General features: G+C 40.9%; 1 protein-coding gene across 4 annotated transcripts; it reads left to right on the top strand.

Annotated features, from left to right (window-relative positions):
* Nucleotides 1-168: 168 nt before the first annotated feature.
* Nucleotides 169-19,484, top strand: LOC111246475 (uncharacterized). 4 transcript variants are annotated; one of them, XM_022796140.2, is made up of 13 exons: nt 169-584; nt 2,788-4,034; nt 4,248-4,836; nt 5,190-5,390; nt 7,560-7,636; nt 7,931-8,333; nt 8,408-8,688; nt 9,015-9,768; nt 9,941-10,119; nt 14,287-14,498; nt 15,750-15,981; nt 16,218-16,580; nt 16,961-19,484. In XM_022796140.2, exons 1-13 carry the CDS (start codon nt 578-580, stop codon nt 17,327-17,329), a joined length of 4,914 nt encoding a protein of 1,637 aa, XP_022651875.1. In that variant the 5' UTR covers nt 169-577; the 3' UTR covers nt 17,330-19,484. The 4 variants fall into 4 exon arrangements, with proteins under 4 accessions (XP_022651875.1, XP_022651877.1, XP_086840407.1 ...); XM_022796142.2 differs by having other exon boundaries at nt 9,015-9,171; XM_086984281.1 differs by having other exon boundaries at nt 7,940-8,333.
* Nucleotides 19,485-19,889: the final 405 nt, after the last annotated feature.

Raw genomic sequence — 19,889 nt, forward strand, 5'->3', positions numbered from 1 at the left:
TTTGGCGAACGGCCACAGCGATAAGATTGGCGGAGCAGAAGGGGTCAATCTGAACGATTTGAATGTGCCGCCACCATCATTGTTTACGCGGTTGTCAAGGGTACATTGAGTCTTAACCTGATTGTGTTGCTGGTCGGTGCGTGTATCAGTGTGTATGTGGCCGTGTGTGTGTGTGTGTCTGTGGCTGTGTGAGTGTCTGTGTGTATAGTGTGTGTTTGTGAGTGTGTATCTGGATGCGAGCGAGCTGGGCGAGCTAGTGTTGTGCAAAGGAAGCGGTGCTTGCTTCGGATGCTTTGCCTATTGGGCTAGTTGTTTGTCGGGTGGCCACTGCTGCTCCTGTTATTATTAGTGCTTGTGAGGTTGTGAGGACCAAATCGAAGGATACCTGCCTGCTAGCTTGTTTGTCCTTTGTTATCATTCGTGGATCCTGTATTTCTGCCAGCACCAATACAACCGCCGTCTTCGTCGGATCTGTTCATTGAATCATCTACACGTTGCCGTTCATAACCGCTACTGCCAGTTTTGTGCTGCTGCGGGGGTTCAGTTAAATGTCGTAGACGAAACATCCCCTGCCGGAATGGGAGGTGAGTGAGAAGCTGAAAACACGAAAATGTTTCATGATTCCTTTCTTGTTGCGTATGTATATATATACATACATATGTATATATGTACATATGTGTGGTGCACATATACAGAGAAATCTCTTCACAACCAACCTATCTTACGTGCATCATAGAAGGTTATAGATAAGGAAGTTTGTTTTAACTGTTTTTATTTATTTTACGAGAAGAGATGTTAGTATAACACAATGAAATGGCTGACAGCGGTACCGAATGTAAAATTCGAGACATTTACTTCAGTGTAATAACATGAAAGTAGATTTGCGATACATTCCATAGTTTCTGTAGCTATAAGAATGGTTGAATATAAAATGTATCGCACAGTTAAGTGACCTAATTACTATCGGTGAAACAATAATCTAGGCAATTTGCGATATGCCGTGTGTAAGGCATCAACATGTTGGTCAAATTCAGTATTAATTATTTCGAAGTAAAGTAGCCCAGAATAGTAAGCAGGTAAACTGCGCGCTAGGTAAGGCTGGAAATGGTTCCTGAATATTTTTCATTTTAGTAAAACTTAACTTTGGCGACAAAGTTAAAGCGGTACTGAATAATCCAATAGCTAGTTTTCGATAAATTCATATCTAGGAAAAGAATTAATTCTTCTAGATTGACAACTACGGATTGTACGTTTTGCAACTCAAAAGGTAAATATTTGAAACTTCATTGTTTTGTGCGTATGGCTTACATGTACGTTGTATATACGGGAAAAGGGTAAAGAAGCATCGCGAAATTCATTTACAATAATTGACTTTTTGTCTAGAATCAGCAGCTGCATACATACCAATGGACGGCAGAAAAAATTTCAGCGTGCGGATTTTAGCAATAGTTTCTAAGACAAAGTTCTTTTACTTTGTACGATCATTGAATCGCAAAACGATTTTTTTAAGTGCTAGATAAACATAGTTTGTTTAATGTTTAAACGCTCAGATAATATTTGCTCTGGTCCTTATTGTTTTTTTGTTAAATATTGTATCCTAATATAATATCCAAATTGTTTGTATCTTGTACGCATCTATAAGCGTATATTTTGTACGAGTTTGGAATCGCGACCTAACCGTAGGTTCACAGCACGATTACCGTATACGGATTAACGTTTGACGTAAATGTTTGGTACTCGTAGAAAACTCCTATGTTACATTACTTCTTTCTATATATACACACGGTTCCTACTAGTGGTCGGACTTTTTAAAGTTTCCCTTAGCTCACTAATAGTGTAAAAAATTAGGCTGAGCTGAGTACACTGCTATTGTTAAACGAGGAGGAATATTACGAATTTGAATAGTATTTTTACCAGCTGTCGTTACCAATGTTCTGTTGCCAATAGGCAATTCATATACACTTAAGGAATATTTATAAGAGAGTGCAATCATTTCCGAAATATCGGTATTTGTACTGGTAACAATAAAGAAGAAGCACTGCGTGCTTTATTCCTGTTGTTTTCTGCAGTCACAGCACTTGAGTCTTCGAACATTTTTAAGGTTTCAGGTAGAATACAGATATACTACAAAAATCCGCTTGATTTCGAAAGTTTATCATAGTATCTCATATCTACAGTTTAATGGAGGTTTACAACAAATGTTAGATCTATTCTGTTGCGTTTAGCTTTACAGCACATGCATGCATATTTCTGTCAATTTTATTGAATATATTTGAAAATGTTGTTTCTTCGTATTGGACAATCATCGATACGTGTCTTCGATACCTGTTCCCAGGTGTCTTAAGAGAAATGACTAATGAGCACCTGCGGTTCTTTTAGAGATCATCAATTTGTTTGTAAAGCTTTTTCCAAATATTAATAAAAATGGTCAATTTGCTCTTCTTATTTTATTTCTTTCTAAAAACTGCATATCTCATCGCCCACTTGTATACGCATTACATATGTTGTCCAACCACAGCTTCAATCGTATATATCTTTAGGTGGCATGAACAACATAAGCAACAGTGATATGACGAAGCTAAACGGTAACGTAAATAAAATGTTTAATCCAGCTATTTTACTGAGGAGCATTTTTATAGGCATCTTTTTTGCTTTTTTACCATATTGTCCTTATTTTGATTTGAAAGAGAAAAACGAAAGAGGCATGGTAGTTAATTTGAAAATGTTAGAAAAGGCTGGAAAGTTGTATGAGATATTTAGTCGATTGATTTTCGGTCACTTTGACAGATTCGGACTACGGAGCGGCGATGCCCGAGGCCCTGGAGAAACCCCCGCCTCCTCCCGAAATGCAGGCGCTTGCCTCCCCTGCCGACAATAACAAACAAGACAACATAGATATAGAGACAAACAAAGCAAACGGAGGAGGCGAACAATGCACCAATACCAACACACGCAGTAATAATACTGCCGAAACAAATAACAACGTAAATAATGATGATTCACCTGAAAAATCGGTCAAAAGCAATGGTGATGTGGTACAGTCCGGCGAGTCTCGCCCCAGTCACGATGACAGCATCGATCGTCAAAGCGACCTCGACCTACGCCTAAATGAGTCTTCTGAATCACTCGTGGAGCTCGATGAGGTGTGCTTAGATGCGGCTGCAGCTTCGACGAAATCGATCAGTAAAAAGCTACCAGCCGAGCTGCAAAGCTCAGATGGATCTCTTGATACTGCTGTCACCCCAGGCTTTTCATCGGAGCACCCGATTAACCCTAGACATTCAATCGGCCCAGAGCCCAAAGAACAAGAAGCGTCTGCCGATGAGTCGCCTCGTGTTGAAGCATCTGTTACAGACAATGAGCTTGGAACAGGTACTCCAGGGGTTGTAGATTCGCACCAGAGCCAAATAGAGCAGCCGGTATCACCGGCAAAAGTGAGTGGAAGTAACGATTCAGTAGAGAGTAGCTCTTCATCGGTTAACGTCACTACACCTCCTTCAAGCGCAGGCAATTTGCCGCAAGTTCGGAGTACCAGCCCTGAGATCGGCGAGGGCGAGGCAGCACCGTCCGAAGACGTCGTTACCATCGTCGTGATGGAGAAAGATGATGAGGAAGAACTGAGCGAGGAGGAAACCGGCCAAGAGCACCTGCCAGAGGATAACGAAGCCGAGACTAGCACTCCAATGGAAAACGATGATTCGGGTGAAGCTAGTGGTTCCGGTGAGCCCGCCGTTAAACTGGTAACCATTGAGGACGGTAAAGAAGATGAGGCCGCAGCCGGTGAAGACTTGAAACAGGAGCCGGAAGGACGGACGGACAATGAGGCTACTCCTGCGGCTGCCACTGCCCCTATTGACAGCGACAGCAGCTCAAGGGAGGCGGAGCAAGCCGAGAGCAGCTTTCTTATCCTGGGCTCTGACCATAGCTCTGGAGAGTCGGGAGGCGAGGAATCGAGTAAAAGTAAAGAGAACGGGGATGTTGACAATGTCTCAGCGATTCGGGTTTCCTCTTCTGGCGATGCGCCTCTAACAAAAGTAAGTTCTGCATGAATCTTCCGCAAGCTAAACATTTTAATTAATAATGTTTGACAAGTGTTGTTCGTATTGTATTAAATTTGCATAGAATTGTAAAAGGCATCGATTAGCACGTCGAGCTTTTTTAACGTAACGTGGTGTGTAGAAAAAAATAATGCCGTACAGCGTAAAATTAAGCACGTGTCATTTTCTATAATCGGTGTGTCTTTCTAGACTGGCAACAGTGAGCAGGACGGTGAAAAAACGCATTCATCTCCGGAAGAGATGAATGACGAACGTTTTGCCGAAATCGAGAGTTTGGTTGCGGCATTCGATCGTCCCGAAGATGAGTTTAATGACGGTCAGCCTGGATCCGCTCAAACGGTAAGGGTGAAAAGAGAAGCTATCGCCGATAGTCAACCGACGGTGTTGCAGGGAAAAGTGCAAAAGAAACGTGGACGTAAGAGCAAAGAGGAAAAGGAGCGTCTTGCGAGATTGGCGGAAAACCTATCATCAGAAGACGCGAGTGACGACAGCAAAAATAAAAGGTTCAAATCTGAGAAGTGGGCTAGCGGTCTCCGAGTAAAGTCGGAAAAGCTAAGTGAAAGTAAGCACCGAAAATCAGCAATGGCGGCTGCGGTGGCTCTTGACCCGGTTCCGAGTGGTGAGGTAAAAGAGCAAAAAATTCAGAAAGCTCGACGTACTGGTGGAGCGCCAACGAAAAAAGAGACACAAAGGCTTGACAGCGTAGCTGGTGGTAGCAGCTCAGAGCTTGTTGTTGACGCTGTGGCTGGAAGCCAAAAGGATATACCTACTGTTGTTGGTAAGTTTACACAAATTCTGTTTAGTTTACTATTGTGCGTAAAAGATTGTTAAGGGCAAGGATGCCTTGAAAGTAATTGAAAAAAGTGAAAGTTGGAGATATGAACAGCCCTTTATTTTCAACGTGACTTCTTTTCAACGTGACTTCTTCTAGCTCGATTCAATGATGTAGTCAATCGAACTAGCATCAACTATCAAATCTTAATAGTGAGCTGTTGACAGACCCGTAAGTGCAGACATCACAGCTCGATATTAGTCTAGTATAGACTCCACAAACTGGAGTGCGAAGAACAAAATCAATCAAAAAGTAAGGAAACAATTCAGGCTAACATATTGTTTTACCTAATTCATTAGGAAACGGCAAGCTTCGTGTACATGGCTATGACCGAGTAAACCCACAAACAGGCCTACCTGAGCTAGTCACCGTCAACCGAGAGGCGCTTGAGAAAGTTATATCGGAACAGAATGGCCAAATGCAACGCATGAAGGCTAAACTCAAAGAAATGTACAAGGTCTGCGACGATCTCCGCAAGGTTGTTTTAACAAAAGGACTTCGTAAGTATCAAATGCCTTTCTACAGATAAACGTTGCAGTACGGTGCCATTTTTTCACGCCGAACACCATATATAAATATATATTGGACAAGGATCTAAACTGGGGGCGAATTGATTTCCTTAATTAACAATTTGATTTCAGCCCATGCTTTTGTCATAAGTTTGTTTATAAATAACTGATAGCAGTAAGATCCAAAACGCAGAGTCCGTACTAAGGTTCTACGCAACTACATTAATCTAAAACAGCTAAAAATATCTGAAAAGAGGATATGTTCATTAGTTTGTTTCATCTACAAATAAAATATGCCGGCAAGAGTTGATCCAGTAACACCTCGCATCTCACAGACCTATTTGACCTAAATAAGCTTATTATTACAACTGACTTAAACAGTAAATAAATTTATTCAAAATAAGATTGATGACATATCTTAAAATAGGTCAGTGACCTATTTGGATTACATCAATTTTGGAAAATATGATGAAAATTAGATTATTATGTCTGTAATGTTTTCACGTTATCTAGTAATAACTAGGAGCAGTTCAATGAGAGTATTCATTTCATTTCCTTTAGGTAACGCCCTATGCTAACGTCTTGCGACGTGCTTTGAATTAGTTGGTTTTTACAAACATCGGGATCTATCAGAATGAATAATAGTAAGGTGCTTTCTAGTCACAGTTTCATTATATCGGCTAGCCAACAACCGTACCGCTAGTCGTGGCTGGCCTGTTTCCTTACTTAATTTTGTGGCGGTCTCGGATAGCTTAGCGTCTGCTACTCCAGACGACGCTAAGCGTCCTACTACGCATGCGCGCACAATACATGGTTACAATAAGACTATATCTCTCAGGAAGAGGCCGGCGTGTCGTTCAACTGGCAAGACAAACAGATTGTATAGCTTGCAGACTATAGTAAAAAGTCCTAATAACATAATGTAGTAAACACCAAAAAAAAAAGTTAGCGACAAAAACAGAATCTTATGTTTACGAATTCAAAATCTATTTGCAATTGGCATCGCACAGTTGGGTCTGAGTGTGTGCGAGGGTGTCTCTCTCGAGACGCAGTTGTGTTGTTGGTGATCAACATTTTCGTAGAACAGTATTCGCACTGTTAGAACGTAACCTGTTAGCATTCTCGAAAGAAAGCGCTGGGTAGCATGTTAAACTTACTCATTGCTAAACGGTAACGATCACTTGATTGTTTTGCATTATCTGCTATACATTTGTATAGTTCGAGTACAGTTACCTGTATGTCGTGTTAACTTTACACGTGACTTGGTTGAAATCAGGGTGGTCGGGAGATGTTTTTTTGCGCAAATATGGTATTTTCAAGAGCCTTAGAAATCGATGCTAATATAAACATACTGTCTCAATTGATTAAATTTTTTGTTAGTATTGCCATCGCGGAAGCACATGTTTGTCTCTAATATTGCAAGAATTGTTTAATTATCTCATGGTTTACTTCGATTTAGTTATTAAAAAAAAGTGTGCGAAATATGATCCTCAACAACAATAAGACAAGCTAATGACAAGATTATGGTGGTCGGTCGTATTGCGGTTCGCCACTTCATTTTTTTGACTTAGTAAAAACGCTACCCACTGTCGCTCTTGTTTCCAAGGTTACATCCATGAGCTACCGCTACATTTGTATTGTTCGAATTACATATCAAAACGTTTCAAGTCTACTGCTTAATAAACTTACCAAATAGCAAAATCTTTTTGAGTTCATTGGTTTTTACTGATTATTTAATCAGGTGCAGATGACCGTAATGAAAATATTTACACTTGATCGTGATGCGCAAGCGATAGGTCAATACTATATAACAATTATGGTCTTAAATAATATTTATAATGTTCAGTTTAAGCTTATCAGCGCTTATCCCGCATATCATGTTAATTATGTGCATTAAGCTACATACTCTGGTGATAATGAAATAAAAGTACTAAAACGTAGTTATCGTTATTGTTGGGCCATATGTATTACAGTAGAGGTGGTAGAAAAAACAGTTGTAATTTCGACTTGAAGATTCTTACTAGATAAATCTAACATAGAGGAAACATTGATCAATTCATAATCTTAACATTTTAAAACAGTTTTACCCCATTCTAATAGGATTTTATTTGTGTACTAAAATCCTGCTGTTTCTATATGATATGCTTATGCTGATTGCAGAAGAGGCAGTGTTAACACCAGAGGAAGCAGCTATACCAGTCGACGTCACAATCCGGATGGCAAAACTGCCCCCTAAGGTACCGCGGGCTTCGCACACTCTTAAGGTTCAGCGCACTGCTAACGGCAACTACGATCTCCACGAGGAGGGTCTATTCCACGGCAGAGTGTTGCCTGTGAAGAAGTGGCTGGGGGTTGTGCATGCTCCGAAGGCCGCAACACCCCTGGCCCTCGGGGCCAACAGAAAGATCACACCGATTGCCCCTACCTTGCATCATTCAAAATGCAAAGTGGAATTTAATGTTAGAGGTATGTTTATATTCAAAGACGTCATATGCTTGTGATAGAGCTAACGTGATAACCGATATTTTTAGGGTCTGCAGACGGGCCACGTGTTGATGGCACAGGGCGAGTCGACAGCAGCTAAGATGAAGACCCCGAAAGCGGTGGTCAAAGGAAGCGGTGGTCATGGCGACTCCGGCGTGAGCGCGGCAGCATCTGCCGCAATCGCCAGTACGTCTCATGCCTTGCCTGTAAAAGTCTCGCAACTCGGCAAGCTGCAACAGGCCATTAAAGGGGACAGCGCGATGTTGGCCAAGGTTGCAAAGCAAGTTGACCAGCCCGCTGTCGCGAAGGTCGATCACAATCAAGTTGTCGACAAGGTTGCGCCTGTCGACGGCGGAAATGTCGGCACTACCGCCAAACCGGTTGGCAAGCCTGACCGATCAAACGATGTGGATGACAACTTCATAGAACAGACCCGGGACCTTGTTGACGGTAAGTTCGTGTGCTTGTGTGAGTGTTCCTTGTGTTGAGAGGTGACGCGAACCTGTTCTTGCTTGATCTTACAGCACTGCCCAAGGACATCGTGCGAGCGCTCACCAATGGCGATGTGTTAACTGCCCAGCAACGCCAGCGTTTCATCGACAAGATCACAATGGACATTATGAAAGCGAAGGGAGTGCCGCAGCCAAAACAGATTCAGGAGATCGCCCTCCAAGTAGCAAACATGTATCCAAGAAGTCTCGTGATCCTACCGGAAGGAAAGCGGAAGAGCAACCTACGCCGGAAGCGGGGCGAAACCGATGATGGCAGCGAACACACTGTTGCAAAGAAACCTCGATTTTCACAGGTATTACTGAAGAACAGTTTCTTTAAATCTAGGCGCGAGGAGGGACAATTCTTAAATTGAATGAAGTAAGACAAGCAGGCTTCAGCATTACGGTGATTGGCTATAGCATTAACCATGACTAAAGAATGAGGAGATAGGAATCATGATTCATACTTTACCTGTTTTCTATAGAGTTGTTCCACTGCAACGTAAGCTAAATATGACAGATGTGTTGGTCCTATGCCAGGTAACCATTTTTTTCTACATTTTGCGAACGCATTTGTCCGAACCAAAGTCGAAGTAAGAAACAATTTTATAACATTTCCTTTGCTTTGTCTTGTTTGCAGAGTGGCGCTTTGTCATCAACGCAATCTTCGCCCGTGGGAGGCATTCACCAAGTGGCTAACGCAGGCAAGACACCTGTGAAAGCGGCCGCTACCTCCATGTCTGCAGACGATACTCCCGCGCCCAAACGAAGGGGTCGGCCGCCTAAAAATCCTCAAGGTACGCCAGGCGCTGCAGCTGCTTCCCCATCTTCTACTGTGTCCGGTAGTCCTGCCGTCGCGTCTAAGAGCCCTGCACCTGTCTCTAAACTCGTGTCTGCCTGCAAAAGTTCTATCACCAGTCCTAAGTACCCTGTCACTGCTTGCAAGAGCCCTGTAATTTCTTCTAAAGGTCTTACTGTCGCTTCTAAAAGTCCTGCAATAGCCACTAAAAGTACTGTATCGGTCCAAGGAGCTCCTATGGCCGCGTTAGTAAATGCGGCCGTAGCCTCTAAAGGTCTCATAGTCGCTTCTAAAAGTCCTGCCAGCGTTTCTAATATCTCTATAACTGTCAAACCTTCTATTACTATCGCTACTACGAAAACACTTGTAATAGCCTCTAAGAGTCCTGCTATATCGAAAGTATCCCCCGATATAGCTCCTGAATTATTGCCAAAAGCACACAACATCATAACGCAGGCCAGTGTATCCCCAAAAGCCACAAAGAGTAGTCCTGTTAAGGAGACAGCGAAAACCTACAAAAGCAGTCCGGTTAGGGATAACACACAAGCGCCGAAGGCATCGATAGCGCCTGGAAGTCCACGAAAGGGTATTCCAGGTAGGATCGAATTTAGTGTAATTAACACATGAACCAACCAACCCTGAAATAGTTAGATGCTGGCGGTCAAGTCAATATGCTACGTCCCGGTAACTAGGAATGGAGGTGCTGCATGTGTTGATTTCGGTACTAATGAACTTCCATGTTTTTTTGGAATTCCTTTTACTCACAGAAACATCAACAACTAGTCAGCCGTCGCCGTCGATGCCCCAGGCTTCGTCGCCCCGAAAAGTGAATGGTGGAGCAACTTCGCCCGCCATTGTAGCTGGACTAACACCTGTGGCAAAAAAACGCGGCAGACCTAAGAAGGAGGCAACCATTCCTACAGCGACCGTCGCATCAGCCGAGGAGGTAAGCATGATGAAGCCGCTCAAGAAACGACCCCTCGTTCAACAACAGCACCAGCACAACGCTTTCGAAGAGCAAAAGACTCACACACAACCACAGACACAAGCCCCAGGATCAGGAGGTCAGACAAACTGTGGGGAATTATCTGCTACAAATCAATCTACATCCACCCTTGATGAATAGAAGACAAGATTGGCTATTTGTGTGCAAGGGTTATAAGTGTAGGGACGAGTGAATTCGTGGAAAGCTAAGTATTCAGCCGAGGGTGCTTAGAGAAACATTCGGGTCCGAAGAAGGAACCCACCAAGGACAGCGTACACATTCCGCTGATATTTAATATAACACGATGGAACTGTTCAGGTCTTTTCATCCCCAAATATATGCCTCGTATGTGACAGCTGTGTGCAGTCATACAATCAACTGCTTGTAGGTGTTCATGTGAAACAATTTATTCAATGTGCGATAAATTTGACAAAGTGGGATTATAGATTAATTCGGATGATCTATGGTAGCAAAGATTACCAATTTATACTGGTAAAAGTCAGGAAAACAACTGTAAACGTCCGCATCGAAAATTGCTCAGCGACTCTTAGGTTTGGAAGCGACGATCTAATTTCGCGTAAGCAATAAGGTAAATCTGCTTTGACCAAGTAGCGCTTCTTTTAGTATTCCCGTAAGTTACCATGATACCGACTATTCGTTAAAATTAGGCAAATGTGCATATCGTACATTTCCTGTTTCTGACATATTTGTAGATGGCATTTTAAATGGGGTTAGTGCATTCATAAGTTTGACCCAAAGGCACTTTTTTTTGCTGTTATAGCTTTGATACAGCAAATAGTTTGTTTCAGTTGGGAAATGACACTCGGCACAGGGGCGCCTTCCTCTGCCACAACTACTGGTCCTTCTAAAACTAGATGTTTGCCTAGATGAAGCTTTATAGAACGCTTTATACACGAGTCGTTCTCGAGGCAGTCACGGTTTTGCTGAAGAACAGAGCTGCCACAGTACCGTTGCAGAAACTGCCCCATGTCGATTCAGTTACACTTGTATCACTGCCACTTGTGTGCAAGTTTTAGCTTCAGCAAAGACCGTGTTTATCTTCCATACGCCGAAACGTGCTCGTTTGTGTACGTTGGCCTATTCTATATGTTCTCTTTTAAACAGCAAAGTAAATTGATCAAGTTTTCATGTCCGTTAAAGCTGCGCGCCTCCATGGCATTGGACATGCGTTGATTTAATTGAAAAATACAGGCTCAAATGACACGGGCTGGTGGAACACGGCGTACCTACGGTTGGGAACTTGGTGGCTGCTAATTCAAAACTAGAAGCCACTCAGCTTTTGCCCTGTAATAGTTCAAGCAGATGGAACTATTTCATAATATTAGTTAACGAATCTTACTTCTAGTTAAGATTTTCGTTATAAAGCGATTAACTATTACAACCCATTAAACGATATTTGTCGGTTGAGGTTGATAGCCATAGGGGGACAGTGTGAAGTATGATGTATGATAACAGGCAAAATACGCGTAAGCTTACCGGACTATGAATAACGTTTTGAAAAAAATATATGCGTTTTTGTTCCCAATCAGTTTAAGTATATAGACTCCATTATATACTTTAAAGACATGTTTTGCGCAAGACGTAAGCGGTACACGTTGTATGCATAAGCATAAATACCGTAAGCGGCATTTATTGGCTATCCGCCACTCACTGATGTTTGATGCCGCCGGTTACGCCATCATCATTATTATTTTTAATATTTTAGGCGCTCTCTTGACACGAACGTTTATCGTAGTTGAGAAAAAGCTCTGCTAAACAATCAGGGCCGAAGCTATAACAGACAATATCCCAGTATAATATGAGCCTCAGTAAATATCGTGACATTGTAGATACAACCTAACGTGAACAAGATAATTGAAGGACAACATGGCCGATCTATATGTGACATAATCGCGAATAAGAAATACAGATTGGTTAGTACAGACAATAAATACCGTGAACCGAGTCACATGAAGACATGAAAAGGAGGGAGAGCGAGAGAGAGAAAGAGTATTGTTGATTCTGTACTCGTAACCCAAAGTGGTGGCGGTCTAATCTTCTTCATGTAAGAAAAACGAGTCTGATGGAAGAGCGAATGGCTATACCTCTATGTAAATCAAGTGAATAAACTATTTTTAATGCAATGTAAACCTAGAATATTTCTCTGCAGATGGGTTGAGTAGTTGATTAAGTACATTTAGTAGAACGTTGACTGTTCTTAATATATGTTAGTATTTTGGATATCATTCAGGTACACCGTAGAGGGAACATGTGTCAGGCCAAGTAACATTTATGTAGTGGCCGAATAATATCTAATATAATTTTCAACTAGCATATTAGCTTTTCGGTAAATAAATAAAGGAGAAACTATACCTAAAAACCTAATGACTAGCTTAAACATGCAAATTTGTGAAAATCAGCTCCTATTACAGTGTCAAATTTTACCTGAATTCGAACTCAATTGGGAAGTCAATTTAAGCTGCCAACCACCATACTGAGTGTGGAAGAACAATTGCATTTCGCACACACTCAAAATCATCTTTTTGAAGTCCCCTGGCAGCTTTTATGTTCGATATAGAGTAGATCACAGGATTGTTTCTCAGCCAGTAGCGCTTTACATATGAGAGTCTCAAGAACAAACAACAAACACAACCATGTCCTTCATAAGTTGATATAATAAGTATAATACAACAACTAGAAATAACGCGAGTGAAAAGTTGGAAACGTTCCTAAGAGCGAAGCGTTGTTGATGCTATATGTCAAGGCTTCGACAGGCATATATGTAGATAAAACGAAAAAATCTGATAGGTCATCCGTAGATACGCAAGGACAATAGGGATTTATAGGGCTGCCCTGTTTTTGTCGAGCACCACAGCTGCCATCACGGCCACCTCCACTGCCACGAACTTTTCCCAGTGGCTGTCACTGCGTGCCGACTATGGCACCGCCTTTCTCTATTAAAACGCTACTGCAAAGCCAAGGTATGCAGCTGTTAATGGCGATATCTCTGTTGAACCGGACCAATGCACATGATTGCACGACGACTGCTTGTGGCTGCTATGCCTGGGGACCATTGTGGCCGCCAATATACTCCTGACGTGTAGTCTTTAGTTTATAACCTTCTGAGTATGCATAATTTCTTCCACTTTAGTAAACCGCTAAATGACAGGTTGTCTAGTGCTCATGCCTTAGCAAGCGTTCCTTAAATATCCCAAAAGCCTGGTTTAGTTCGTACCGACATAATGTGAAGTTGTTTTCGAATTAAAATTTCCGTTTCGTTTTTTTACACTTTTTTCACAACTAATGCAACTCGAGTGTGTTTGGTCGCGATTAGTGTTCGGCGATATGTTTGAGTGTGGCTGTTGTTACTTGAAAGCAAAATGGAAGTGGATCTGTTCATTGTGATTGACAACTGCTATGGCGGTAACGAGCAAGGCTTAGAGTCCATATAGATTTTCAATACCCAGTATGTATGAAACACGATAAGTCATGAACGATTGCCGAACGAATTCGGCAAGAAATTAAACACGCCTTTTAAACCAGTAAATGCCTGGTAATATACATCTCTCAAAATCCTACAATATCAGTGTCATAAACACAGCTTTTTACGGCGAATATTTACAGTTAACCTAATGCGACTTCCTGCATATACTTTTTGCTTTTAGACCTGTCCATATTAATGTCTGTTTATCGTTCCGAATGTGTGGATTATATAATACTTTTTACCTACTGTAATTGTGAAAAAAGTAATGATAATGACAAACGGATGATTCATCACGGCAATGGTATTATTGAGATTATGTTCGTTATGTTTAAATAATTTAATCACATAATTTTTAGTTTAATTTTTTTCACGATCATTGCAGTGGCCATGTATTGTATTGGGTGGTTGCGATCGAATCTTTTTTATAATTTATATTATAAATAATAATTATATTGTGATGATTGTCGCATTGTTCTTGTGATTATTGCTGTTGTTGTTGATTGCGTTTGATTTGCGTTGTTATTTCTCTCTGTCGTTCTCTTTATCTTGCTCTCGACCCCGAACTTGTGTTTCTATCCACCAACTGCGATCGTGTCTGCCCCATTCCCCAATATTCTGTTCGGCATCCCGTCTTTACCCGGCAGCTCTCAATGACTCCTGATGCACAAAAGGCGTGGCTTCGGGAGGACCTGCAACGGCCGGCGGAGGAGCAGGACAGGGCCAAGCAGGAACGCCTCCTGCATAATTGTTACGATCTACTATACCGGGAGATGGCCGAGAAAAACTATGACGTCAAATACATCACCGCCCAATGGCCAGCACTTCGGGAGCCACTCCACGTTCTCAGTATCTTCAAGTCAGTAGCACCAGTATTCATTTATTCAGCTTTAATGTAATATCTTTTATATATATATATATATCTCACTCCCTACTTTATCTTCACTCTCACTGATGAAAGGTGACTGTGCGCTTACGTTGAGAATTGTTACATCTTTGATCATCGAAGCGTTGAACTTGCAGTCGTTTAGTTGTTCTTCGCTACCTTGATATCGCCTACCGACTGATTGTATGATCAGTCTTCGATAACTGTCAATATTTTCGGTGTATTGGAACTACTTCGGCGTCTTACTTTTGTTCAATACAGACAATTTTAGTATCTCTAAAGTCGTTGAGTTGCCATATACGACTACTAACCATATCGGATAGCGTCTGATGATACTCATAAGTATATATATATATAGAACTATCATAATAGTTATTAAAACTGTATTGAACTGCCTGGTTCCTTGGTGATGTTCCTACTGATACATAGTTTCAATATACCTTTCTAAAACTTAGATTTAGATACGTGTGTGAGAACACCTCTTACGTATCGCGCCGTAGAACTTGTATTCGAGGTCTGATGCGTGTGTATGACCTTTGGGTACTAAACTATGGATTTCTCTAGATGTGTATGTCAATCAGTAGAATTCAGCGTACAGTGTACTTATTATGGATGTACATGGAAATTATCTGTAGCAAGTTGTACGTTGAACGTAAAGGCTAAACAGAAAGTCGTAAGTAAATTAGTTGCATGTCGATTTTATTATGAAGGCTGGTAGTGCAAGCGTTTTTATCAAGCCCTAGAAGGAGAAATCTCCAATTTTGATAACAGCAGTAGAGCAATTAATAATAGGTTAATAAAAACCATGTTTATAACTTTATAGAATGTTATAAACATGGTTAAACGGTTTTACCATGACCAAGAAATTTGATAAGCTTTGTCTGGACGTTAATTTTCTAAAAGAAACGTTAATTTTCTTATTAATTAGCTTTTATATCAAAAACTGATTCCGTGCTAAAGGAATCCAAGCCTACTTTAATTTCAGTTAAAACTAGTGAGTGAATTTAAATGAAAAAAAACAGTAGTTTTTTCGATATCGAGCCTAAAGTGTACAACAGATTTCTTCCTCTGTGCCTTTTAGTTTAAAATAAGGCGCGATAAACGATAGCTAATCGAAGCACGTTTTGTTCTATTAGGTTTTCTTTATTTTTAAGCATTCTCATAAGTTGATGGAATACCGCTTAATAAAACTGATTGTATTTCTATGTTGGCTTGTACTTGTAGGCGCCTGAAGAAAGTCCATGGAGAATTTCAAAAACAAATGCGACGGGATGCCCCTAAACTTGTCACGTTCCTGCACGAGCGAGTTACTTCAGAGGAAGGTGCTGAATGGTCACTGGCGATCTCACAAGCCAAACCCGGGCCGCGTTACCACCTGCCTGAGGAAGTAGGCGTTATGCCGTTGCTTGCACTGAACTTTGACGAAGACTTTGGTCTGCTCTTCAAACTAGTCCCGGTAACTATTTATACGAAATCTATTACTGCGGTGTTTGTGTCTAGCAAAATATTTTTTCCTTATAACGCGCAGTAGCATTGAAAGCATGCCTCCTGAATGACAACCATCGTCCGTATTTTTTCAAATGCGGCTAACATTAGGTAGTTATATTTACTACCATACCGAATACAAGTAACAGTGTGCAGTAAACAGAATTCTTTCTTTATTTTGTGTTCGCATTATCCGCCTTGCCACAGAACGAAGCTGCACTGCAAAAGTTGTTGCCCGAACTGGCCGTATCGCAGCCCATGATCATTGGAGTTGGTTCATCAATTTTCTCGTGCGAGTACCGAGTCATTGTGGAGCGACAACAGTTTTTTACGCCGCCACCAACGACGTTCCTTGATGCTCTCGAATGGGTGTATGCCGCCTATTTCGTTTTCAACTTTGCTTATCCTCGCGAGCTGAGTAACACCCTTGAATATGTCCAACGTTATTATGTTGGTTACAACCCCCATATCAAAATGGTGACACTCGCCAATAGCCGACCGAAGATTGCGAATTTCCTCAAGAAAATGAAGGACTTCGAGCGATTAGACTGGAACGCGAATAATATTCGGGTTAGAACAACACGGAGAGATTTGTATTTTTATTATATCTATTTAATGCTTAAAAGATGCCCAGTGTATACATTTAACAGTGCTTTAGGTTATATACTTGTCAATCACCCACTCTAGAGTTCATTGTGCTTGCTAAATGTTGATATATATATATATCAACACTTAGCATAGTTGACCTGCGTAAAATATCATATGAGTCTTAGGTTTAACAAAACGTATCGATTTGCTAGTGTGCCTTTATTGGCTTGGGGTGTGTTTAGTCGATTGCGTCACATGTTTTCCCTTTCGCATTCAACTGTCGAATCTGTTGTACTTATGGGTAAGCTCTTCCTTGTTAATTGTATATCAATATACTTCATATGTGCTTTGTCATACTGTAGGCGAACTCACCTGGCGTCCCTTCTGATTTCGAACGTGAGTCCAACTCAGAGGACGATCAGGAAGTTGACGAAGGAGCCAAGCCGGAGGCAATGAACGTGAACGGTGAATCTGCACATAAGATTAATAACGACGAGAATATGGATGATGCCGCTGGAGACGGTCATAATCTCCACAGCAGGCTGCAAACAGATGAAGTCGAACAGCTCATCCAAGCAGCACCTCAGGACCAAGCTGAGCATTTAGTTAACCCGTCAACATCGTCGCGTCCGGTATTCGCCGCTGACTCCGCAACAGCCACTAACTACAGTAGCTCTAGCAGTATTCCGCAGACATCACCTAACGATGGAAGCGGTTTCACCAAGTCCTGAAGATCACTTTTATACAGAGCAAACCTGTCATTGTTGACCGCTCGCACGGTTCTAACGGCGGCCAGCCCACACTTCAAAAGGATAAAGAGCTATGGAGAGCAGGACAGGGCCAAACAACAAAATAATAATTATAGGATCATAAAAAAAGTCGGTTAACTTAAATGCGTACGAGACCAAATCTATGCGACTTGTACACGGCGACCCACCACACTGTCAGTAACATGATTCATTCAGGCTGACGTCTTTTTGCCTTATTAGATTTATGAGACGAATCTTTTTCAACCGTTACTGACGTAAATAACATGGCCGCTGCGGCGACATGACGTTTTCAGTTGGACAGCTCGACCTTGTCTATTGAGGTAACTACAGGGATTCACTTTGTAAAGTATTAAGCCAAGAGATGTATCGAGAGAGAGAAAGTGGGTCGCTTAGCTGTGTTGTGCAATGTTCGTAGTACTGAGAAAAGCATTTTGACCATGCTGAGAGATTCGACCGGCATAGCGTAGCAAGAAACCTAACCAAAAAAAGGCAAACATGAGAAGGCTGCAAGTCAGTATCACAGGCTGGGATGGATGTTGTGTCACACCAATATAGAAAAGTCGAGAGGGACGATCAGTTAATTTTATGTCATATCTATGAATGGTGGCGTTTGTGTTTGTATGTACCAGAACGAACCTATAGAAAATTAAGTATTGGATCGATGTACCACTGAGCGCAGTTGTGTGTAAATCGTTGCGAAAATGATGAATATATCTGAGCATGTGTGGACAACATCTGTACGCTGTGCATAGAGATTAGGTCGCATGGCATTTTATGCTTGTAGAAAGACAATGATGTCTCTGTTGATTTAATTGCGACGACAAAAACCGATTAAAAATATAAGCTAAGACCAGAGAGACCGGGAGAAGGCGCGAGAGCGAAGAGTTAAAATACACGTCGGTAAGAGAAAATTTATGTGAATACGTCGAAAATTGGGTCTATCGGAGATGATCAAGTTATCACATTGTCCACGTAGAAACATAAGCATTCATAAACATAGATATTGCATATACGTATTCATTAATAGCACGCGCAAGTAAAATATCATCATGACCTAAGGAGAGAATGTCTGTCAGCACATCTCGTTAATATTTGTAAATATATAGTGCTTCAACTTAACGCCTACCTTACACGTGCTTTGTAGTCTCTTGTGTTATTTGTCTCCATTTGGGTAATCCCCGCTCACTATACGTAACGAACAATGTAAAAGCCTGATTCAAAAAAGTCTTAAGATGAAGCCCATCAAAGTGCGCCAAAATCATAACCATGTAATACTATTGATTGTGTATTTTCCAATTTCATTCTCAACGAACGTATTTTAGACATAAACCCCGCAACGTAGTTGAAATCTGTTAATTACAAATTCCAGCTTCCCGAGCTCTGGCTTACATGATAATCCGGTAATCCAGAAGTGTGGTGTCAAATCTGGAGCAAACCAGTCTTCTTTTTACAAGAACTTGAAAAAACCTTATCGATGGCTAAGTGTTGCTATTGTTGCATACTTATATGGTTCCACTCTGAGATTACGTGGTATCACGCGTAATAGTTTGTAAACGAAAAACAAAATACAGAAATATGATAGGTGAATAAAAGCAACTAGTTGGACTATAGTTAATAAGGGGGTGTAACCTTGTAAATCGGACTGTGCGTTACAAATACATTAATATATATAATTGTTCCTATAATTTGATAGTGGTCAAAAAAGGAAAATTGTTGTTGTAACTATTGTGTACTATGGAATGGTTTTGAGATATCAATAGAAAAGAAAGATCTATAATACAAGAGAGTTGCCGTCTCGCTAGTAATAGCCACAGGCGGAAAAAGCACAAAAGCAGGAACAACTGAATGAATCAAAGACGTAAGGAAGCGCATACATTTATATACAATGATACATATATACATTCAGAAGTTAAGCAATTAATATTATAATTTCTATTATTATATACAAGCACACTATAAAACATCATCTAAAAGGAAGAATATTATGAAACATTCTTCTTCGGAGTCACTATACAATACATAGACATATAAATAGATAGTGCGAAGGATATTATATTCGATAATTATATTATCGATGAAGCTATATTCCTAAAATAATAAACCGTATGTGCAAATATATGGTGTTTTCGAACGGCGTCTAGAAGGCGGAGTTGGTCCGCAATTTCTCCTCGCTCGAAGCACAAATTATTCTGTGCACCTTTCAGAGAAATTGAAAAAAGGAACCTTCAATTTGGACTGAAAAAAGATTTGCATTTGATTCATTAACACTTGGATTCGTTAAAGATATGTCCAGCACTTTATCATATTACGAAATTATCGACAGATGAATAGTCCTACTTTTTGGTATACAGAAAAGTAGCTTCGCACAGATACGAGACTACTCGACTATCGATCTCTTTGATTTACTGTCACTTCATTCGCAGTGTTCATGTAGAGACAAGAAATTTTCAAAAAGAAAAAAACAAAGAGAAAGGACATTACCGATGTATGTATTAGGTTGATACATAAGTAGTGTCCGTCT

Source organism: Varroa destructor, unplaced genomic scaffold, assembly GCF_002443255.2.
Source record: "Varroa destructor unplaced genomic scaffold, Vdes_3.0 BEIS01000003.1, whole genome shotgun sequence".
NCBI lineage: Eukaryota > Metazoa > Arthropoda > Arachnida > Mesostigmata > Varroidae > Varroa > Varroa destructor.

Bases quoted from the DNA above. Each gene is read 5' to 3' on its own strand.
- LOC111246475 (XM_022796140.2), top strand. The intron at 8,334-8,407 runs GTAAGTTCGTGT...TTGATCTTACAG, and splicing joins GACCCGGGACCTTGTTGACG to CACTGCCCAAGGACATCGTG. The intron at 14,499-15,749 runs GTCAGTAGCACC...TTGTACTTGTAG, and splicing joins CACGTTCTCAGTATCTTCAA to GCGCCTGAAGAAAGTCCATG.